The 24,565-nt window shown below is 43.7% G+C and overlaps 3 protein-coding genes across 3 annotated transcripts in view; 1 reads left to right on the top strand and 2 right to left on the bottom strand.

Moving 5' to 3' along the window:
* The window catches only part of LOC141122012 (uncharacterized), a 373,719-nt gene that overhangs the window by 24,722 nt on the left and 324,432 nt on the right, over positions 1–24,565 (bottom strand). The gene's annotated exons all lie outside the window — the stretch shown is intronic.
* The window catches only part of LOC141122023 (uncharacterized), a 313,410-nt gene that overhangs the window by 30,713 nt on the left and 258,132 nt on the right, over positions 1–24,565 (bottom strand). The gene's annotated exons all lie outside the window — the stretch shown is intronic.
* Positions 1,790–23,761, top strand: LOC141122040 (uncharacterized). The gene is made up of 2 exons (XM_073611840.1): positions 1,790–2,844; positions 18,730–23,761. The coding sequence occupies exons 1-2, from the start codon at positions 1,800–1,802 to the stop codon at positions 19,257–19,259; spliced, it is 1,575 nt and encodes a 524-aa protein (XP_073467941.1). The 5' UTR covers positions 1,790–1,799; the 3' UTR covers positions 19,260–23,761.

The raw sequence follows: 24,565 nt of genomic DNA, 5'->3' as shown, positions 1-24,565 counted from the left end.
ATCCATCATGGCGAGACCCATATGTTAGGACCTTGGCTATTACTGTCAGACTCTTCTCGTTGGGGATTGAGCTATACAAAGCTTCTATGTCCAGGGCTACCAGGATCGATTCATTTGTAAGGACCATTTGGTCAACTTTTTGCAGAAATCGAATAGTGTCTTTTGTAAATGAAGGTAGAGCAAAAACATATGGTTGTATCAATGCATCTACAACTCTACTGAGGTTTTCAGATATACTGCCATTCCCTGAGATGATGGGGCGTCCCGTAAGGTCCTTAGGGTTTTTATGAATCTTTGGGAGTCTATAAAACGTAGCAACCTGAGGGTGCCTCATTCTAATGAACTCCCAGAGATCCTTCGTGATGTCTCCTACATCAAAAGCTTGATCCACAAGTCTGTAAAAATCAATATTATATTGCTTAATGCAGAGTGGAGAGATATTTTTGTACCACATAGAATTATTAAGAATTCGAAGGCACATGGGTTTATAGTGAGAACTGTCCATCACTATTACATTCCTCCACCATACTGCTCGCTGATTGGTCCAGAGTAGGGAGGGGACTGGGTGATATCAGCCTGTAATCCCCTGGTCACTTTTCTGAGCTGTGTTCCCCGTCCTGTATTCCTGTATTTCTCTCGGATAATCTTCCTTCTCTGTGCTGCAGACACAATTTATGTATCTAGACTGGATTTATGGAGATTCTGGGGTTCAGCTGGTAGCAAAATGTTCATTTTCAAAATAGACGTCTAGCAAGATGTCTGACAGAAGAATTCTCCCAGGATTACTTGTTCTGTTGTCTGCTGGCTGTACCGGGTGGAGGGATATGTCTGTATAGTTTCAGACCCAAGTCACTGAGTGCAGTCTCAGGAGATGGGAGGCAGCGGTGTGGGACCTCTGCAACTTGTCTCATGTAAACATTTAATCTTCCACTGATTACTGAATACCAATAATATGAGTCCTGACCCTTACACTGTATAATTTATATTGTACATTATATACACCTGACCATTACACTATATACTCTGTGTTGTACATTACATACTCCTGACCCCTGCATCATATACTATTTGTTGTACATTACATAATTCTGATACTATATAGTCCTATCTGTTGTATCTTATACAATATGTTGTACATTACATAGTCCTGACTTCTGCTCTCTCCCCTCTACCCACTGCTATATATACTCATAATATATATTGTCTTTTGTTACACCCATTTCCTACCAGCTGGACATTTTATATCTGATGATTTGATTGGAGCACAGACTTTTACATGTTAATAATAATGTGATAACATCCTCCAACTCTAGAACCTTAAACAGAAAGTGATAATGAGGGAGGAGTCAATAACCCAAATGATGGTGGTCTTCAGGATCAGTCCAGTCTTCATCTTGGTTGTTCCCCCATCCTCACTCTCTGACCTCTGGTGGGGCTCAGCCCCGCTGTTATTCATGACTAAATCGTGGACTAAATAAGGAAGTGCAGGACTTCCTGTGTTGGGAAGATGGCAATGAGTGATAGAGGGGGTGGGGACACTCATCCTATAATCCCCTCATCACTGTCACTCCTATAGAAGACAGTTCTCGTTGTTTCCTCACTCTCTGACTAAGGTCCATGAATAAAGAAATGAACTGGTAGGAGATCAGAGGAGCCATTTACTAGTTACCTTGAGGGGGGAATTGTAAGATCCTCAGAGACAAAGCTGCCTGATGTGGGCGGAGTCTTGGTTTAGGGGAACCAATCTGCTCATGTCTAGTAATAATCTTTTTATTTCTATTTTAGTAGATGGACGGGAGATGAGGAAAACCTCAGAGGATTGTCTCACTTTGTCTCCAGACTGTAAAGTAGAAGATGAGGACATCACACAGTATAGTCCAGGAGAAAACCCGACTACCTCAAATGTCCATCCGGCACCACACAGTGTAGATGGACCATCGTATTCCTCTTATCTTGAGGAACCTCAGACTGTGAGGGACGGTGCCGTCCTTCCAACAGAGAAGAGCTTTTCATGTACTGAGTGCGGGAAGTGTTTCCGTTTTAAATATGATCTTAATGTGCATAAAAGGACTCACACAGGGGAGAAGCCGTATTCCTGTCCTGAGTGCGGGAAATGTTTTTCAGTGAAGTCCAGTCTTTACACACATCAGAGATTACACACGGGGGAAAAGCCGTATTGCTGTCCTGAGTGCGGAAAATGTTTCTCAGAAAAGTGCAATCTTGACAAACATCAGAGATCTCACACAGGGGAGAAGCCATATTCCTGTCCTGAGTGCGAGAAATGTTTTTCAGTGAAGTCCAATCTTGACACACATCAGAGATCTCACACGGGGGAGAAGCCCTTTTCCTGTCCTGAGTGCGGGAAATGTTTTTTAGTAAAGTCCAGTCTTGACAAACATCAGAGATCTCACACAGGAGAGAAGCCGCATTCCTGTCCTGAGTGCAGGAAATGTTTTTCACAGAAGTCAGCTCTTTACACACATCAGAGATCTCACACGGGGGAGAAGCTGTTTTCCTGTCCTGAGTGCGGGAAATGTTTTTCACAAGTGGTTATTCTTTACAGACATCAGAGATCTCACACAGGGGAGAAGCCATATTCCTGTCCTGAGTGCGGGAAATGTTTTTCACAGGTGGTAAATCTTTACACCCATCAGAGATCTCACACGGGGGAGAAGCTGTTTTCCTGTCCTGAGTGTGGGAAATGCTTTTCACAGAAGTCCCATCTTTCCACACATCAGAGATCTCACACAGGGGAGAAGCCATATTCCTTTCCTGAGTGCGGGAAATGTTTTAAACAGAAGTCCCATCTTTCCACACATCAGAGATCTCACACGGGGAGAAGCCGTATTCCTGTCCTGAGTGAGGGAATTGTTCCTCACTGAAGTCCTGTCTTCCTGTACATCAGGGATCCCACACAACCCTGGAGGTGTATTAGTGCCTTGAGTGCGGGAAATGTCTTCTATATGAATGTTGCTGGACATCACATCTCTCATGTGGGGAAGAAGCACACCCTGATATACACCTCAGATATACTCCATGGCTGATCTTCATCATGTAAGAAACAGTTCATAAGGAGATCAGAGATCACCAAAGACATGGATGAAGTGTTGTACCGTGTTGGCCATTGATAGCAGGAGAAAAATAAAAATGTAGTCATTACCTTCCATTGGCTGAGTACATTTTGTGGTGTAATCTTTCACAGACGTTTAGAGGTCTATTAAAAAAAAAATAGTTGAATGAATGTGAGCAGCATTTACCCGGCTGTGATGAATATTGGATGTATTTCATTTCATACACTGATTTCTTTGGCTGCATCTAGTGGCCATAATGTGGTATTGTGATATTTTTATTGAGGTATTTCAGGAAAAATACCCCGTTTGATACCTGCTTACTTTATCCGGGGTTCTATACCACCTTGATAGACATTTGTACTTCATCTCCGCTGTGTTGGAATCCACTGCAGAGGTGTGTGCTAATCTCATCATCTTTTCTAATGTAACTTTATTACTTCTAACTCCTAATTCTTTCTCCCATTGTTTCATGTATGGCGGGGCCTCCAGCCCATCCGCTGCCAGCAAGATTTTATAGAGATGTCATATCCCGTTTTTTGTGCTTGACACCAAACTCAAGCGCTCCAGAGGTCTGAGATCTTCCCCCGATCTTATTGGTTGAGGTAGAGTACTGACAAAATGTTTCAGCTGGAGGTACCGCCATTCATTAATCCTCATCATTTCTGTCTTGTGTTTTCATTCTTCAAATGTGTATATTTTCCCCTTTGTCATTATATCCTTTAATTGTACATTATCGTGTTTAATCCACTCCCCAAATAATTTCCCTTTACCAGGTAAAAAAGAATTATTTCCTTTCAGTGAGATTTGTGGTGAATTCTATTTCCATTGACTTTGTGTATTAGATCCCATATTCTGTGTACATTACGTGTCATAATATGTGTATCTTCCCCCAGTGCTCTATATTGTGGTGGGATCCAAATAATGCTACTCAGCCCCGTGTGTCCCTCATTGTCTTCTCAATTTGTACCCATCTTTTCTCATTTACTGCCTTAGACCATTCCATCACCCGTGAAATTAACACCGCCTTGTAATATTTTTGCAGGTCTGGTACTTTTATCCCTCTTTGCACTTTATCTCTCTTTAATACCGAGAATGAAATTCTTGGTTTGCTGTTCTGCCAGATAAACTTAGATATCATATTTTTTAATGTTTTAAAATATGTCTGGGGTAGTGGGATAGGTAGCATTTGAAATTTGTAGATGATTTTCGGTACTATTACCATTTTTATGGTGTTTATTCTACCTGTCCTGAGAGAGACCTACTTGCCATTCTTTTTATTTCTGTTTTTATTTCGTTTAATAGTGGGAGATAGTTTGCCTGGTATAGTTTCCCCGGAGACGATGTCAGTTTTATTCCTAAATATTTTATTTCTGTCTTCCAACTAAATTGGAACTCCTGCTGTAACGGCCTTTCTTCTGGTTGTTTACGTTTTATGTTTAGGATTTGCGATTTAGAGGGATTTATTTTTAAATTTGATAATTCCCCATAATGTTTTAATGTCTTCATTAGGCAGGGCATTGTGATCCTAGGATTAGAAATGTAAAACATCATCAGCATAAGCTGCTATTTTATGTTCCTCTTCTCCAATCTTTATCCCTATTATGTCTGGATTATTATTCCTTATGGTAGCTAACAGAGGTTCTAGAGATTGTACAAACAATAATGGTGACAGAGAGCACCCCTGTCTTGTTCCATTATACATTTCCAACGGGGGGGGGGTTGGGTGCCAATGACCTTCACTCTTGTGGTAGGGTGTTTATATAAGGCCTGGATACATTGGGCCATCCTTGGGCCCACTCCCATAGCTTCCAGAGTACTCATCATAAACCCCCTACTTTTTCTGCGTCAATCGACAGAAGTAGACCAGGGGCCCTTCCCTCTTTTATTTTTTTGAAGCAAGAGTAATGTTCTTACATCTTCCTTCTCTCCGAGGTCTAAACCCCACCTGGTCCGCATGTACTAACTTAGCCATCAGGTCTTTCATCCTAGAGGCCAAAACCTTTGTAAATAACTTTGTATCCATATTCAGTAACGATATAGGGCTATAGCTTGAACATTCGGTGCTGTCTCTTCCCTCTTTTGGAATAATGGTGATTAAGGCTGACAGAGCTTCTCTACCCATCTCATAAATTATTCCTTAGCCGTTCATATATGAACATAGTCTGGGTACCAAGTTTAATTTCAATTTCTTATAATAATAGGTGGTAAACCCATCTGGGCCTGGGCTTTTCCCTTTTGCCGATCTTTTAAAGCCCTATTAATTTATTCATCTGTTATGGGTGCTTCCAATATACTCCATTTATTTTCATCTATTTGAGGTAATCTGGCATTTTTTAGAAATTCTTTTATCTTTTCTGATCTTACTATTCCTTGTTGCCCTTTTTGTTTTATTGAGTATAAGGATCCATAACAATACTGAAACACTTTCATGATTTCTGTTGTTGAACATACCATCTCCCTTTCTTACTCTGTATTTTTTCGATATAGTTTAATGTTTTTTTTCCCTTAACAGTCTTGCGAGATGTTTCCCTGTTTTGTTGTTTTGTTTCCCCATACATACCTCTCCTTTGCAACTCTATTGAAATCTCGTCTAATCTCTTGCTCAAGCACTTCTTTTAATTCATCTCTCTTGAGCACCAATGCATGAAACCCTTCCCCTACTCCTTTTTTTATGCCTTTGTTCCATTTCATGGATTTCTTTTACTAATATTTCCATCTTTTTTTCCTTTCCTTTTTTTCCTCGATCCTATCTCCATCAAAATACCTCTAATATAGGCCTTATGGGCCTCCCATAGTGTAGCTTCTGTTACCTCCTTAGTATCATTTATTTTGAAATACTGTTCTATTTCTTCCTTTATTTTCTCTTCTACCTCTACATCCTGTATTAGATCTTTATTTAGTCTCCATGCATATGATTGTCTTTGTGCCCTTGGTATCACCATTTCCATGATCAGAGGGGATTGGTCTGACAACGTTCTTATTTCAATGCTCATTTTAATCACCCATTCTATCATCCTGTGTTCAACCATTATATAATCAATCCTTGAGTACGTTGTGTGCACAGGGGAGTAGAACGTATAGTCCTGTGTCTTAGGGTGCTGTACTCTCCAAATGTACATCAATTGACACTGAAACAATTTATTTTTTATTGCTTTCAATTGTACCTTCCTTGTCCCCTGTGCCCGCCACGTACTGTCCAGACTTGGGTCCACACAAAAGTTCAAATCTCCTGTCATAATCACGCTTCTTTTTTTAAACTCCATCAATTTGCCCATAATCTATGTCAAAAAATATGTTGGGTTCTTATTAGGGCAGTAGATATTTTCCAAGGTACACTCCATATCGTATAATTTACCTCTTAAAAAGAGGCATCGTCCTTCCGAGTCTGTCATTCTTTCTTCCAATATGAACCATGTTCCCTTGGCAAATCCGATAGCTACTCCCTTAGCTCTTCTTGTAGGAGAGTCACCGTAGTACCAAGTTGGAAAGTCTCTTGAGAACAACCTTATATTGTCCTCATGATACATATGCATCTCCTGAAGGAACACTTTTGCTGCTTTATACTGTTTAAGCCCCATTAATATCCCATGTCTTTTTGTTGGTGTGTTTAACCCTCTGACATTATATGAGATAAATCTTAGTGATGTCATCTTTGATCGTGGTATACTCTTTTTAGGCTGACAGGGCACCACATACTCCATCTAATATAAAAGCTTGGATGGGATTTTCCAGGGTCCTCTCTTTTCCTCCTTTCCCCTCCCCTCCGTCATCCCCACCACTTTCCTTCCCACCCCAGGGCCACGGGTAGATCCGCATCCTTCCGTTTCCACCAGTGGCTCCGCAATCGTGGGGTGAGACTCCAACCACTAAAAGGGGAGGTGCGGCCAGGAGCACCCCCAAAGACCCCGACCTCCATCCCCCCCTACCACTCATCCCCTCCCCTCCATACCCTGTCACCCACCTTGATCCGTCTACTAGGGGTATTCCTCCTATTCTTCTATAGCTCTGCCCTGATCAACTTGAACTCTAAAAACAAAAAAAAGGACCTCCTATTATTACAGTCTCATAAAATTTAGTTTATAGAGGAGTCTTTGTTTCATTTCTATATCTAGTTCTTCCTTGCAACTCCATGCGTCTTTTGCCATATCTCTTCTTCTGTCTGGGTTGGGTTCACTTCTTCATTCCATCCTGGAATGTCCTGGACTTGTAAATCAAGTTTATTACAGATTTCTGCAAGCTCTTCTGGGTCTCTCAATCGTATTGATCTTCCATCCTTTTGACCGATTAAACATGCTGGAAAACCCCAGCTGTATTTAATATTTTTTGTACGCATTTGCTCCAGAAGAGGTTTAAGGCATCTTTGTCTAGCCAGCGTTTCTGGCGCCAGGTCTGTAAATATTTGGAGGTCTATTGCTTCGTACTTCAATGGTGGCCTTCCTCTCATTTTCCCCCATATTTGTGCTTTTTCTTCATATAATTGGAATCTTACAATGACATCTCTAGGGAGGTCCACAGATATATTTTGGAGGCTTCTAATCCAATGGACTCTTTAATTCCCAAGCACTTCTCTGATGTTTTATCTAAATACAGGATTAAATACTTTGTTCATAATTTTCCCTAAATCTTCTCCTTTTTCCCGCTCGGATCCTTAAATTCTGTCTTCTATTGTGATTCTCCTGGTCTTCTATTTTATACAGCATCCTCCTATGTTCCCATATCATGTCTTTAACTTGCTCTTTTAATTTTATAATTTCTCGGGCTTGTTTATCCGTTTTTACTTCCGTTTCCTCTACCCGAGTCAGTAGGTGGCCTAAATCAGTCCGTAGTGTGGTAAATTCTGTTTTTATAAAAGTTTCCAGTCTCAGGAATATATCCACCATTTCCATTTTTGTAGGCAATTGAGCCCCTGTACCTTGTTCCTCCATTTTACTTCTGTCAAATTCACTTTCTGTGCTTATACTTATATCTTCTTTAGGTTGATCTAATAATTCTCCTTTCTTTTTTCCAGGGGCTTTTTTCTTGTCTTTGTTGCCTTGTTTTTGTTTCTGTGGACCAGATTTGTCTGGTACTGGACTCTTTGGGCTCTCTTCTTTTGTCAGATATTTCTTGATCGTACTTATATTTGCATGATCTTTTGGGATTTTTGGTTCATTATTTTTTATAGTTCTACCTCGCATGATGATTTTTAAAGTCCCTGTTTCCTCTGCTCTCCGGACTGCTACCCGGTAGTCAGCTAATCGCTAATCACCCAGTATGGCTTTTTTTTACCAGAGTCCTTTAAACCTCCGCACTGGTTTGCTGTTAACAAGGAATTCATAAATGGTTACACCTGTATTAGTAGCCATTTACTTATTAATTTGTGCCCCCTTTTAGGGTTAATCGTGTGCAAGTTTGTATATGCATTTTAGCAGCCCACCATAACTCTTCAACTATGAGCGTGTATAAGTGAGTCACAGCCCAGACCTTTTCCCTCTTCTAAACTTCTGAGGTATGAACAACTTTCCACAGTATATTCTTATCCAGGGACCTGTTATGGGGAAGATTCATATACAGTTCCCTCATTTCAGGAATGGTCACTGAGGCTTTTTCGAAAGTAGTTGACAATCCCACTTCTAGATATTTCATATGACAGTTCACATACCGCTTTTCCTTTATAAAACAACTCCTAATGATTTTCAGCCAGTTTTATAAGTCCAATCATATACTGTAAAAACTATTGTATATAACCTCAGAGCCAGTTCATGCACACTTTTTTTTTTCTTTTTTCAAAGTTCTTTCCCATCTCAGACAGACCCAAAGCAATATCTTCATTTCATCATATAGCAGTTCATGAAACAGTTCTTTTAATTATTTACTTTCAGAGCAGAGCAAAAATGAATATCTCTCACCCCTTCTTGTTTCTTCACATTCAACCAGGTTTACCTCTTCTAATGCATCACTGCCTCTTCCCAGACAATTTCCACTAGCAGGAGCAGATGAATTCAATTCTAGTATGAGGTGGGGGGCAATAGGGGGCTACACATAAAGCAGTCCATCTGAGGTGTTAGATGAGCACAGCATGCTCGGTGTACTCGGGGGACTGGTGCTGCGATATCCTCCAATAATCGATAACTCTCCTCCACCTTCGTCACCTTCTCTCCCCCTCGTCCCTCCATTTAAGGCAGATCAGCTCTCTGAAGTCCGTCCTCTCACTCTTCACCTTCTCACCTTATTATCTTCTGGCTCGGTCCTCTCACTCCCGGCTGACCACACATCAATCACAGGGAGGTGGGGGTTACCGGAGGGAGCTTCTATCTGCCGCTTGCTGTTTGCTGTGTTCCATCCGTGCCCTCAGTGGCGTCCGACGCTTACATCCAGGCTGGAGCATAGAGGGGCAGTGGGATCAGGGCAGCCGCTGGGTCCGAGGGTCCTCTTTCCTAGGCTACCGCAGCCTCTCACACTGTGTGTCTCCTTCTGGGTCTCGAGCTGGCTTCCATGCTCCCAGCTGGCGGCGTGGTCATGCCCCTCCCCCAACTCAAGTGCGTCACATCCTCGTTGACATTCCACCTCTGCATTTGGCCTTTAGATGGCACTAGGTATCAAAGAAATTAGCACCATCTAATAGTAAATATGGCATTTTCTATTTTAAATCAATGGAAACCATTCAAACAGCTCGGCAAAAAATCTATCAATGTTTGTTCTCCCCATCCCATTCACACAGAAGGAATGTACATGCACTTTCCATGGATGAATCGCTATACAAATGTTTTATGAATAGACCCCTAAATCAGTTGTGTCACTAGGGGTGATGTCACCTGGTGCGGAAAAAATTGGTGTCACCCCCCCACCAACTATAGCCCTCCCTCAGTACAGACCCCCCACTAACTACAGACCCCCCTCTCTCAGTACAGACCCCCCACTATGTACAAACCCCCTCCCTCAGTACAGACCCCCCACTAACTACAGACCCCCCTCTCTCACTATAAATCACCCCCACTAACTACAGACCCCCTCCCTCAGTATAGACCCCCCACTAAGTGCCGAGCCCCCTCTCTCAGTATAGATCCCCCCACTAAGTACAGACACCCCTCTCTCAGTATAGACTCCCCCACTAAGTACAGACCCCCTCCCTCAGTATAGACCCCCTCTCTCAGTATAGACTCCCCCACTAAGTACAGACCCCCTCCCTCAGTATAGACCCACCTCTCAGTGCAGACTCACCTCTCAGTGCAGGACCCCCTCTCAGTGCAGACACCCTCAGTGCAGACCCCCTCTGAGAGCAGACCCCCCCAGTGAAGACCCCCCACAGTGCAGACCCCCTCAGTACCTGTGCTAGTAGACCCTTCTCCCATAGCACCCCCCTGCACATGTCCATCTGCATTACAATACAGTGTACAGACAGTGCGGTACATGCACGGGGACAGTGCGGTACATGCACAGTGGTGTGTCCCTCGGACTCCCTCCTCCTGTGTAGATGTAAACAGAGAGGAGGGGGAGGCAGCTTCGGTGCACTCCGTTGAGGGACACAGCTGGTGAGAGCAGATCAGTGTAGGGGTGCGGTGTTAGAGGTGCCCTGGAATTGTCCACAGGTGTCGCGTGACATTAGAGAGCGGAGGAAGTTGGAGCAATTCATGCTACTCTGGAAGCACGGGGTACGGTACGCTGTGCCTGCCCAGCTGCTTCTCACCCCTTTGGGAGGCGGGGTCTAGGAGGAAGAGGCGGTGCCGGAGGAGCTCTTCTTCCGAGTCCTAGGCTCTCTCAGGTCCGTTCCACCTATCTGCCCTCGGATCGCTGATTACTGCCGTGTGTGGTGATGGATGCCCACCTGCACCCCAAGGGCGATGCGGATTGCTGCCATAGTGCCAATAGCGCTGCGCCTATTTGCCCCCGCTAAATGGCCATCACACTGGGGACAGTACAACAGCACCCCTTTACATTCTGCACCCGTCCCCAGGGCGGTGCCCCGCCTGCCTCCCCCCATGCTATGCCACTGGTCACATAGCCGCCGGGTAGGGGAGGGGTAGAGGATGAAGCACAGCCGCACACAAGCATCAGGTGCCCTCTCTCCTCCCAATGGAGAGTAGGTAAGCCAGCGGTTGTGGCTGCGCCCTAGGCGACTGCCTAGTTTTGCCTAGGGGTATCACCAGCCCTGGGTGCACCCTGCGGACCTGCCCAGAATTGGCCCTGCAGCCGGGATATTGTGCGGCAGTTGTGGGTGTCAGGGAGCCACAGCTAAAATGTGGGATGTCTGTTGGATCTCACCAGTCAGGAGCCTTTCCTGTCATCCTACATGATCCCTTCTGAGGATTGTTCTATTCTTCCAAACAAATGTATGAAATCACAGATGCATAGCTCCCAACTGTTCCTGATTTGGAACAATGTCCCTCTGTCCCTCTTTCCTCCTCATTTGTCCCTCATTTTGGTCTGATCTATATAGTTGTATATAAAATGCACTTTTTATCTTTCAAAAATTGTTTCCCAGTGCTAAACCTTTCATCCAATTTCTAAATTGCTGCATTTGTACATTTTAACAGCCTGTGTAAAGGAAAAGTAGTGGTAGAAAAGCACTTGTGAGTTTAACCAATCATTTTTTTGTATGATTCTCCTTTAAGGGGGTGTGTCCAGTGCCTACATACTTTTGCTAATAGGTGTCCCGCATTCCCATCTCAAAAAGTTGGGACGTACGTCGATGAGTCCTCCTTTTATGTGATCTAGAAGATCTTGAATCACAATGCCTTTATGGCTGAAGTGGATGACTCAGTCTATATATTTTTTTATTGTTTTACAGCTTTTTTCACATTAATTATTTTATTTATATACAAGGAAATGTTCTTACTTTGAGAAATCTCCGCCACCATTCCTATGTAAACATTACATCCTTGCAATTTATGTTTAACATATTCATTATGAGTGGACTGATATATATATTTTTATGCTTTTTGATATATTTTTGAATTTTCTTCACCAAAAAGTTCAATTTCGGGAGTTATGTTTTTAACTTTGCCCTGTTATACAGGAATGGTTATTATGAGACGTTTCTTGGGGCTGCAATTCCTCTGAAGTCCACAAGATGGTGATCTTACTTCTACCCACACAGGAAGTCTCTATGGAAAACAGGAAGTGATGTCAGGTACACACAGGAAGTTCCGGGTGAGAGGTGAGTTGGGAGGAAGTAGAGAGGAGAAGTTGCTGGAAATGGCAGTGGAGGAGGTAATAAGATCTTATTTTCTATTTACACCCAGTAACCCCCCGTCATGTCCGTCCTCTTCCTCCATACTCACTGTGATGTCTTTTATCTCCAGCAGATGATGATACACACATATATAGTGTGGAGACCTAGATTAACCCCTTCAGGGGCAGAACATTTCCCCATTTATGGGGGCCGGAATATTCTCTTCATTTTGGAGATAAATTCTAGTAATATGTTCCTCTAAACAAACATCACTGACAATAAATAGACAAGACAATGACCATCCTGACCATACATGGCCTACAAAGGACAATCATTACACTACACAGGCTGTTGGTCTCTGATGGTCCTCTCACCCCACCTGCACATACTTTTCTCACCTCCTTAAAGGAGAAGTCCAGCTTGAGATCTCTTGGCTGGGCTTCTCCTATGGGTTACAGGAGTACAATTCATTTTGCACTCTTGTGACCTGTTTTCAGCAGAGAGCGGGATGAAGTCATCTCTCTGGTGACATCACTGGAAGCCTTCACCTCACCATTTCACCGTTCTAGAAATATGTTGCAGGATACAAAATAGACCAAGAGAACAAACCCCTCCCCCCTGCTGTCCTCCTATCAGCACTGAAATAAAAATCACACACCAGTAATGTGCACTACAAGGTCCAGCCCAACAGACAGCAGTCTATGGTAACAGCATGATGAGGACAAATGTTCATTCCAACATACAAGGGTCCTGCAGCTTGTCAGATAAAGATCTGGGAAGATCCAAGGAGATTAAACAACAAAGAAATGACAGCGCGAGATCCTCATTAGAATGATTTAGTCATTTATTCCATAAAAACAAATAGTACACTTACATGTTATAATCTTCATAATCAGCATAGATGGCAGATGGGTTGCTATTGGAGAGAACAAAACAGACTCCTCCCCCACAGTTCTGTACTCCACCAGCAGCATCCTCCTGCTATCCAATCCGATCCCTTCTCTTACTGCAGAGAGTGACAGTGACATCACTCCGATCAGTCAGCAGGCTGCCGGAGATTGGAGCCTTGCAGCCGGAGTTCTGGCAATTATCCTGATTAGCCGACAACTCCGACCAAAAGTCAGCAAGTTCCCCTTCCTGGACATCATGATGACCCGACATTGTCCTCACAGCACTGCCTCAGAGCAAACAAGTCAAAGGAAGGATCGTATTTATCATTCCTTGTCTGCAGATCTAAAACTAATCAAATCCAGTTCAGAAACTAAACAAACCCAACATAGAAAGGGGAATATCTGATCCAGCAGGACAAGAGGGTCCCGCACCTCAAAAATGTAGCAAACAGTCCGAACTAAATGTGTTCCCATGGGGGGGAGAAGTTCTTATATGTATAGAAACCCTCCTATTACCCCCCTCACATCCACATCCTATTATTGTGTGACCAACACCATCCAAATAATTCTTACTTTTATTTCCCAAAGTTATCCGTCTACAAGGAGACCTGTATAGATCAAATGACGGCACCAATGAGGATGGAGGAGGACCGGAGTCACATGACTGAGAAGATACTAAACCTCACCCTGGAGATCATCTACCTGCTGACCGGAGAGGTGAGGAGGATTCTGGGAGGTCACATGACATCACTCTTATCTCTATTAATAAAACACAGACCTGACCGGAGAGGTGAGGAGGATTCTGGGATTCTAACATGATATTCCTATTGGTTCCTCAATACAGAGATTTCCTCTTGTGAAGTCAGGTGATCATATGACCATCACAGTGCCTCCATGTGACTCCCTAAAACCTGAGAGACACAACATGGAGAAGATTCTAGAAGTCACCAAGAAGATGATGGAGCTGCTGACAGGAGAGGTGAGGAGGATTCTGGGACATTATCCAGTAACAGACAAGGGATGTGTCTGGATGGTGACTGTATCATTGTGTGTGTCAGGTTCCTATAAGGTGTCAGGATGTCACTGTCTATTTCTCCATGGAGGAGTGGGAGTATTTAGAAGGACACAAGGATCTCTACAAGGACGTCATGATGGACAATCAGCCGCCCCTCACATCACCGGGTAAGAGGAGACTTTATTGTAAAGGAGAGAGCAGTACGGAGGCTCCACCTAGATCCCCCATCATCTGATAAACACATAGAAACAATGTATTCAGTCAGTGTGTGTGTTTCCTACAGATGGATCCAGTAATGGGAACCCACCAGAGAGATGTCCCCGTCCTCTGTATTCCCGGGATTCCACACAGGAAGATCACACCATCCCTCACCATCATCAGGTAGATGAGGAACAATCACTGATAGTATCATTAGGATCTGTACATTATCTGCATTGTTACCATTGATAAAATATAGTGCAGCGCAATCATATTAAACAGTCCATAAAATCATCTGCTTGATGAAATCCAGTCTTGTAAGTGAAAGAAGCCTCCTAAAGTGCAATCTTGGACACAAACAGTAAAGAGGTGATTTCAGCCCATCCACTACAGATAGTGCAGCCTCTCACCTCATAGACTCGACCTGTAAAGGTCACACAGCATTTGATCCACACCTGGGGTACCGATCATAAGTGATCCAGCCGATGCTCACAGTGCACATATGGACAAGAAAAAAATGGGACAATCTAGTGCTGTCCGTATAGATATTTATTTGAATAGTGGTAAAAAGAAGCAAAATTGCTCATAAACACAGCACTCCGGCCGAGTGCTAGCAAACAGGCATGTATATCATCTGGTTTCCAACCAGAAAGATGGCCACGGGTGACGCCAGACGTAGCTCTTCACCCCGTTGCGTCCTATGGGCGGGACTTCTTCAGCGTGGGGTCCTTTCATGCTAGTATACTGGCGTGTTTTTACATTGTGGCTGCGTCGCTGTGTGTGTGAGTCTATTGGTTTGTTGGGTCTCCATGGCAATATAAATAGCAGCGGGCTGCCGACGTGTCTCCGACCCCATGCTGAAGTCCCGCCTATAGGATGTATCGCGTGCAGGGGGAGGAGCTTTGTCTGGCGTCACCTGCACTAGATTGTCCCATTTTTTCCTGTTCATATGTGCACTGTGAGCATCGGCTGGATCACTTACGATCGGTACCCCAGGTGTGGGTCAAATGCTGTGTGACCTTTACAGGTCGAGTTTATGAGGTGAGAGGCTGCACTATCTGTAGTGGATGGGCTGAAATCACCTCTTTACTGTTTGTATCCAAGATTGCACTTTAGGAGGCTTCTTTCACTTACAAGACTGGATTTCATCAAGCAGATGATTTTATGGACTGTTTAGTATGATTGCACTGCACTATATTTTATTTACTGTTTGATTGAGGTGTTTTGAATTACCCTTGAGTGTCAGCTAGCATTCCTTGATTGAATTTTATTTTGTTTCATTTAATTTTATCTGCGCAGAATGTTTGTTGTTTATATTGTTACAATTGATGTCATTTTTATTATAATTTCAGAGTGGAAGCCTGAGAGATTCTAAAATTGAAGTAAAAGAAGAGATAAAAGAGGAGGATGATGAGGATGGGGTGATGGAGGAGTCAAAGTTTCTAAAAGAACACAAAGATCTGTACCAGGACACCATGGTGGAGTCATCCAGCTACAGAAACCCACCAGAGAGATGTCCCCGTCCTCTGTATTCCCGGGATTCCACACAGGAAGGTCACACCATCCCTCACCATCATCAGGTAGATGATTGACAATTATTGGTAGTTCTGATTTATACACAGCATGATTGTTACAATGAATGTGTTATTATAAATTCAGAATGGAAACCTCAGGGATGATAATATTGATGTTAAAGAAGAGTATAAAGAGGAGGATGGAGTGATGGAGAAGTTTTCAGAAGGACACAAGGATATGATGGAGCCACCAAATACCAGGAACCCACCAGAGAGATGTCCCCGTCCTCTGTATTCCCGGGATTCCACACAGGAAGGTCACACCATCCCTCACTGTTACAAGGTTGGTGGGATGGATCATCTAGAACATGGACTCCTAGAGATGATGTGTGGATTTTATATGTGATGTCACAATAATAAATCCTATTGTTTACGGATGATATTCACTTTCATTTTCTTGAATTAGAGTGGAGATCCAATCAATATAGAATTTGAGGTTAAAGCAGAAGAAGAAGAGAGGTATGTGAGGGATGATCAGCAGTCTATGGAGGAGGATGGAATAACGGGGACATTTATAGAGGAGGACACTCCTACAGAGATCAGCACAGGTGGGTCATTAACACTAAATACATTCCTCCACCCATACTGCTCACTGATTGGTCCAGAGTAGGGCGGGGACTGGGTGATATCAGCCTGTAATCCCCTGGTCACTTTCCTGAGCTGTGTTCCCCGTCCTGTATTCCTGTATTTCTCTCGGATAATCTTCCTTCTCTCTGCTGCAGACACAATTTATGGATCTAGACTGCATTTATGGAAATTCTGGGGTTCAGTTGGCAACAAAAGGTTGATTTTCACCATAAATGTTGCTCTACCTAGGCACCTTGGACATGTGCTTTGGGTCTTCTGCCCCATGCCCTGGTCTAGTAAGATCTCTGACAGAACAATTCTCCCAGGATTACTTGTTCTGTTGTCTGCTGGCTGTGCCGGGTGGAGGGATATGTCTGTATAGTCTCAGACCCAAGTCACTGAGTGCAGTCTCAGGAGATGGGAGGCAGCGGTGTGGGACCTCTGCAACTTGTCTCATGTAAACATTTAATCTTCCACTGATTACTGAATACCAATATTATGAGTCCTGACCCTTACACTGTATAATTTATATTCTACATTACATACTCCTGACCCTTACACTATATACTCTCTGTTGTACATTACATACTCCTGACCCCTGCACTATATACTCACATGTGGCCCGCCGCGTCTTGCTCTGAGATGGCGGGTTGGCAAGCCCAGATCGCAGATTCCAGACCCGCCATCTCTGACCATCAGCGTGAAGAACGGAGCCGCTGCTAGAGGAAGCAAAACCGATGCTTCCTGTATAGTGCCGGCTCCTTCACAGTCGGAGTGATACCAAATGTTCTCCGCCTGTGACAGGAAGCATTGGCTTTGCTCTCTACTGCAGCCACATGATTCTGTCACACTAATGCAGGGGAACCTGCAGTCTTGGACAGCAGCCAGCAGTGCCAGAGCCAGCAGTACCAGTACCCGCCAGCAGTATCAGTACCCGCCAGCAGTACCAGCCAGCGGTACCAGTACCCGCCTGCCGTACCAACCAGCAGTACCAGCCAGCAGTATCTGCCAGCAGTATCAGCCCTGGAGGACAGCCAACAGCAGCCACCAGTTATAACCACCTGGTGGACAGCAGCAACCAGCTGCAGGAATCCTGAGGAAGAAGTGAAGATCGAGGTCAGTTGAGATGCAGGTAAACTGCTGTGCATCAGTGTGAAAGCAGCCTTAGGCCCCTTTCACACGATCGGTCCGATCGGGTCTGCCTATCTGCTTTTCAGACCGAACCAATCAGACCCTCCATTCACCTCTATAGAGCGGCAGATGTAAACAGACTCGTATCCAATCCGATCTGCTTAAAAAAACAGAAGGGTATCCATCCCCTTCTGTCTGGGCGGATTGGAGGGCCCTTAGGGTAGAGCGGGCTGCATCTGTGTCTGCTCTACATATGCAGAGTGGACACAGACCTGCCATCCGCCCGCTACACTTATCGTGGCCCGCGACCTGTTACCAAGTCGCTAAAGTGGCCCTTGCTGCTCAAAAGGTTGGGCACCCCTGCTCTATGTGGTACATTACATACTCCTGACCCCTGCACTATATACTCTATGTTGTACATTACATACTCCTGACCCCTGCACTATATACTCTGTGTTGTACATTACATACTCCTGACCCCTGCACTATATACTCTATGTTGTACATTACATACTCCTGACCCCTGCACTATATACTCTATGTTGTACATTACATACTCCTGACCACTGCACTATATACTCTATGTTGTACATTACATACTCCTGACCCCTGCACTATATACTCTATGTTGTACATTACATACTCCTGACCCCTGCACTATATACTCTATGTTGTACATTACATCATTCTGATACTATATAGTCCTATCTGTTGTATCTTATACAATATGTTGTACATTACATAGTCCTGATTTCTGCTCTCTCCCCTCTACCCACTGCTATATATACACATAATATGTATTCTCTTTTGTTACACCCATTTCCTACCAGCTGGACATTTTATATCTGATGATTTGATTGGAGCACAGCAGGAACCAATCTACTTATGTCTAGTAATAATCTTTTTATTTCTATTTTAGTAGATGGACGGGAGATGAGGAAAACCTCAGAGGATTGTCTCACTTTGTCTCCAGACTGTAAAGTAGAAGATGAGGACATCACACAGTATAGTCCAGGAGAAAACCCGACTACCTCAAATGTCCATCCGGCACCACACAGTGTAGATGGACCATCGTATTCCTCTTATCCTGAGGAACCTCAGACTGTGAGGGACGGTGCCGTCCTTCCTACAGAGAAGAGCTTTTCCTGTACTGAGTGCGGGAAGTGTTTCCCTTCTAAATACCATCTCAATGTGCATCATAGATCTCATACAGGAGAGAAGCCGTATTCCTGTCCTGATTGTGGGAAATGTTTTTCCCAGAAGTCCCATCTTTCCACACATCAGAGATCTCACACGGGACAGAAGCCGTATTCTTGTCCTGAGTGTGGGAAATGTTTTTCACAGAATTCCAATCTTTACAAACATCAGATATCTCACACTGGGCAGAAGCCGTATTCCTGTCCTGAGTGTGGGAAATGTTTTTCACAGAATTCCAATCTTTACAAACATCAGAGATCTCACACGGGGCAGAAGCCGTATTCCTGTCCTGAGTGCGGGAAATGTTTTTCAGTGAAGTCCAGTCTTGACACACATCAGCGATCTCACACGGGGGAGAAGCCGTATTCCTGTCCTGAGTGCGGGAAATGTTTTTCACAGAAGTCCAATCTTTCCACACATCAGAGAACTCACATGGGGGAGAAGCCGTATTCCTGTCCTGAGTGAAGGAATTGTTCCTCACTGAAGTCCTGTCTTCCTGTACATCAGGGATCCCACACAGCCCTCGAGGTGTATTAGTGCCTTGAGTGCGGGAAATGTCTTCAATGAATATTGCTGGGTATCACAGCTCTCATGTGGGGAAGAAGCACACCCTGATATACACCTCAGATATTCTCCATGGCTGATCTTCATCATGTAAGGAACAGTTGATAAGGAGATCAGAGATCACCAAAGACATGGATGAAGTGTTGTAAAAATACAATGGATGGGCGGCTCATACAGGTCTGGTAATGTACTTTTATGTCATGGCTTTCTTCCAGGTCCCCACCCATGCAAGCGCACACCCAGAAACCTCCACTGTCATTGGCTGTAGGGCAAGTTTGTCAGCAGGTCCCAGCCAATGATTTTGCCCCGTACCCTGCTGATTACCTGCAGCCAATGACAAATCACTCCTGTGTTTTATTTTGTAAACACGGGGAGCTATCTTGTGATTTCTTCTCTTCCCGAGTCCTTTTCGGTTCAGGAAGAGAAGAGAACACCACACTGTGAGTATAATCACCACACTTTACACCCACACACCTTAGATTGGCACATTTAACCCCATTGATTGCCCTCATTCACCCTTTGATCTCCCCTGTCACCCAACCAGTGCCATTAGTACACTGTCAGTGTACAGTATTTTTCACCCATCGCTGTATTAGGGTCACTTGATACATCAGATAGCGCCAGGGTCAGCTAGCATTAGATTGCCCGCACACTATCACACTCACGCTATAGGATCCTGATCACCAACATTACTAGTATAGTGTCTGTATGAATCAATATCCTGATAACCACCATTACTAGTATCCTGATCATGAACAGAACTATATTAGTGTCCCCCCTTAGTATAGTATCTGCATGGATCAATATCCTGATCATGAACAGAACTATATTAGTGTCCCCCCTTAGTATAGTATCTGTTCATGATCAGGATTTTGATCCATGCAGAACTATATTCGTGTCCCCCCCTTAGTGTAGTGTCTGTATGGATCAATATCCTGATCATGAACAGAACTATATTAGTGTCCCCCCTTAGTATAGTGTCCCTAATAACGCAGCATTAGCAGGATCAGCCCTTCTGCCCCCCAACAAGTGCAGTGTCAGTAGATCACCGGCACCTCATTGCACACATAACCGCAGTGTTAGCAGAATCAGGCCTGATCTCCTCTAGCACTAGCAGGTGCTAGAGCAATCCAGCACCCTGGATTTTAGGCAGGAAGCTCCTCACAAATTTACTTGCCAGGAGTAGTTATCCTGGTTGATTGTTAGAGATCTATTGATTTCTCCCTAAGTTTGGCCTTGTTGCACTTTTGTACCACTAGGTGGCCGGGCACTTGGCAGTACTAGATATGAGAAGGACAACCCAAGGTCAGATTATGGGTATATGGGGTATCTCAGCCAATGGGCAGGGGTTTTCTTGAATCTCTTGGCCTGCTGGGAGAACCTATATATAGGGGGTGGAGTCAGGTGATCGATGTTCGGTGCCACCTGGACGGCTGTCTAGGTGGATGTGTGTCGTATGCCCCGTGCTGCTAGACCGGAGATTGGGCCTATCCCGGGCACATCTGGCTGCTAGACTGTCTGAGGTCCTATCCAGAAGTAAGTGAGCAGCGCAGGGTTGGGATTGCAGCTTGCAGTCCAACCAGAAGTGACGGTTCTGCCAGCCGGAGAACCTGTCATGGTCGGAGGTAGAGGGGAAGCTGTCACCACTAAGGGACCAACCACCTTATTACCAGGGACCTCAATGAGTAACGGAAGCAAGTACCGGAGCAGTATTCTCACCGAACGGGCATGGTGGAGAATCAGGAAACTTCAGGCAGTGATCAAGCCAGGGACCTAACCAGCTGAGGTGACACTTGTAGAGCAGCCTTGTGTGTCAAGCCAGGGACTGAGCAGGCCAGTGGAGTAAAGCTAAGTATCCGGAGTGCCCAGTTAGGGACCCAGCAAAAAGGCGGGGGTGACGCTTGAGGAAGATACCACCGTGAAGATTGGAGAAGCTCAAGGGATTCAGAGTCAGTGAATCAGAGGGTCTAGTGAGAGACCGGGAGCTCAGTGGGCTGAAGAACTACAAGGAGAAGTTGTAGTGAAGGTAAAGGAACTATTGTGCTTTGTGTTAAGAACTGTTAAAGACTGTTGCCATAGGAGAAAGCATTCCTGCACGTACAGATGCGGTGTCTTGCTGGATGTCTTTCCCTACACGGCTGTCCTAATGAAGTCTCAGAGTCTGCTAATTGAACTTGCAACTACTTTAGGGTGTCCTGGCCCTAACCCTCTTTCCCCCAAAAAGTTTGTAAGAGAAATAAACATCTCTTTTGCATTCAAGAAGTGTCTGGCGCCCAATAACTTCCACCTTGCACCCATTATGCTTCATAACCAACCATATACAGAAGGATGTTGTTAGAAAAGTTTTAAATGTTTATTGTGTAACTATTAGAAAAACAATAACCCTGAGACTTTTCTTAAGATGACTTCTGAGCACATTGTTGTATTAACTTGCTGTATCGTTTGCTTTAACTAACTCCATAGTAAGTTGTAGGATGATTAGGCTCAACCATATATGGTAGAAAAAGAATGTACAGGAAACACTAATTAGTGAAATAAAGTACCACTTTGTACCAGGCCATGCTATCTGTGTTTCCTCAGCCAATAGAAGCGTTATAGCTATATTATTGTAGGTATTAGGAGGGGGGATGTACATCTCTTTGTATGATTCTTACTGCATCTTTTGGCTTGTAAGCATCATCCATTTGTGTGACACATCTGAAATAAATTATCTGCTTTTCAATACATCTGGAGTTCGACTGATCACAAGAGGAGAGTATTCCTAACATTTTTGGTCCTCCGAGCCGGAACCAACAAGTGCATTTCGGGTCAGATGGTCCCGACAAAAACTTTGGTGAGTATTGGACCTCAAAGCTCACTGAGAATTAAAAGTCCCCCCACTCAACGTTAGTGGTGAAATAGGGGCGAGGGCCTGAGACCCAGAACCACTGTCTGGTTTCAAACTTCGTGATCCAGTCCTCCTGGTGTTTGAGAGGTAAGAAAATGTAACTTATTTTTAATTCTCTCTAAGAGTCTTTTCTTCTCTTTCTGTTTGATTCTGGTTTAATATGTTGTAATTGCCGACACTGGTATTGATTGTATAATATCCAATAATCCAGTGTGTGAAGACAGAGACACTTGGGAGCGTTGTCTAAGGTAAAAAATAGCGTTACCCGCTGTCCAGGACAGATAAAAAAAAGATTTGAAGTATACCGAACGTCAGAGGGTGAATGCCTGACGTCGTCGTCGGAGGTGGATTGCCCGACGATGTAAGTGCTTAAGTGATCTAGAAAGATCACAAGACTAACTTTCTTCTGCGTGTTTAGTTTCTCCTTTCTTATGTTTAACCTTTTTTTGATGCTGTAACCTGCTGCTGAGACAAGTTAATTATTTTTTGCTTCTCCCTATGGGTCACTATACCAGTGTTTTATAGGTAAATGAGACACCCGTCTGGCGCTGACAATGGAGAATAGTCTCTGTAAAAGAATGTTTTGTGCCTGCTTATGAGGCTGCTGTGTTCCTAATGTGCCAACTGGGAGACTGGAACTCCTCTTTAGGGACACAGGGCTTTATAGGGAAGTTTAGATTCAATAGTAAACTAACTGTAAAAGTGTCAGGATTTGATGGATACATTTAATATGTTAGGACCCAAAGATCAAAAAAGGTATGGGTTGATAATAGTAGTTTAAATAACCAGCAAAAAATCTTTCTTCACATCTCATGTTCTGTGTGCCTGTAAAACCCGTGTTGTAGCCTGCTTGCCTATCAGTGACAGACTGGGAGCTGGCAGAGAAGCAGGAAACTTTGCAAAAGCTTAAAGAGATACTTGGTTTAATTGTCTTATGGCTTCGCTCTTTAAGGCAGCCAACACCTTGCTAGCCAATGTATTAAGCAGATAAATATGTAAAATACCAGGTGACATTGCACTATATGGCCCATGGGGATTGGACCAGAGCTGGCATCTTGGATCACTGCACCGTCTCAGGTACCACTGGACAACATTGTCTGGGAGACTGTGCTACATCTGTGCCGCCTGTTCGGGGACAACCCTCGGTCAGACTCATAGGAACCAAACAGTTGGAGCTGCAACTTCAGGTAAAGGTGATCCAATAGCCATATCACTGATGCGTCTAGCAAAAGAATTAGACCAGACGCAAATGTTATCTAAATGTTTAACAAATATTTGAGAAGCAGAAAAATAACTAAATATGACTGAGTAAAAAAATAAATAAATGTGCAAGAAATCATCACAGGGAGATTAAAGCCTGCAGTTTTTCCTCACCCCTCCCCTCGTGTGAATCTCCTGTATTACAGGAGGGAGTGAATTGCTCCTCCGTTTCAAATTCCTGTATGAGAGATTGTGTCTGTAAAAAAAGTTAACTCTTGACCAGCTATGACAATACAGAAGGGTTATATTGTAAATATTGAAACTGAGCATAAAAAAAAAGAAAAAAAAAAAAGGTACACTGATAACACCAGGCTGCTTTATTATTTTAGCATGCCATGGTGTTAAAGGAAGCACATGGCAGAAATTGTTGATGGTTTTGAGGAGGTAGATGGGAGACATGAAGGTGGATTACATTGTGGAGTGAACAGAATGTTGCGGAGTTTTCAAGTGGTTTGATGAATGTGAGAAAAGGAAAAGCTGAGAATGTTTTGATTACTTTAAATGTGTCCAGTCCAGAGACAGTATGTGACTGAGTGCTAATTTTACTGCCATAAGGAAATAGGGATTTGAATGGGCTTTGCTAAGAGAAGCGTGCCGTAGTATTGAAGCCCAGAGAGAGGAGAGAAGGGAATATACAGACTTGATGCTTTTATAGCACAAAAATGATGGTCAAGAAGCTGTTTCTCCGAAACAAGAAAATGCAGATTGCCTGACAGACATAGCAGAAGAGAGAGGGAGATGATGATGGATGACTAGTAGGGCAGCATTAACCCTTTGAGCACACAGAGGTTAATTTGTGCATCTGTAAAAATATTAGGATTTTCGGTGGGAAAGAAAGTCCGAATAATAGTCTTAAAGTAAATATTTCTTGGATATGTTACTTTTAGAACTCCCAGATTTTCAACTGTAAAGTGTTAATGATGCAATGCTGTTTATATTTAGGTACATTTATAAAGTTAAAAGGCTAAGTTCTGAATCACAATGTTTTTGGGTTAAAAAAAATGTTTTGGGACCAGAGAATAAGGGGAACAATACAAAAGGGGATTCATGTTTTGTTTAA

Source organism: Aquarana catesbeiana, unplaced genomic scaffold, assembly GCF_042186555.1.
Source record: "Aquarana catesbeiana isolate 2022-GZ unplaced genomic scaffold, ASM4218655v1 unanchor237, whole genome shotgun sequence".
Lineage (NCBI taxonomy): Eukaryota > Metazoa > Chordata > Amphibia > Anura > Ranidae > Aquarana > Aquarana catesbeiana.
This window is presented reverse-complemented; position numbering and strand designations above follow the sequence as displayed.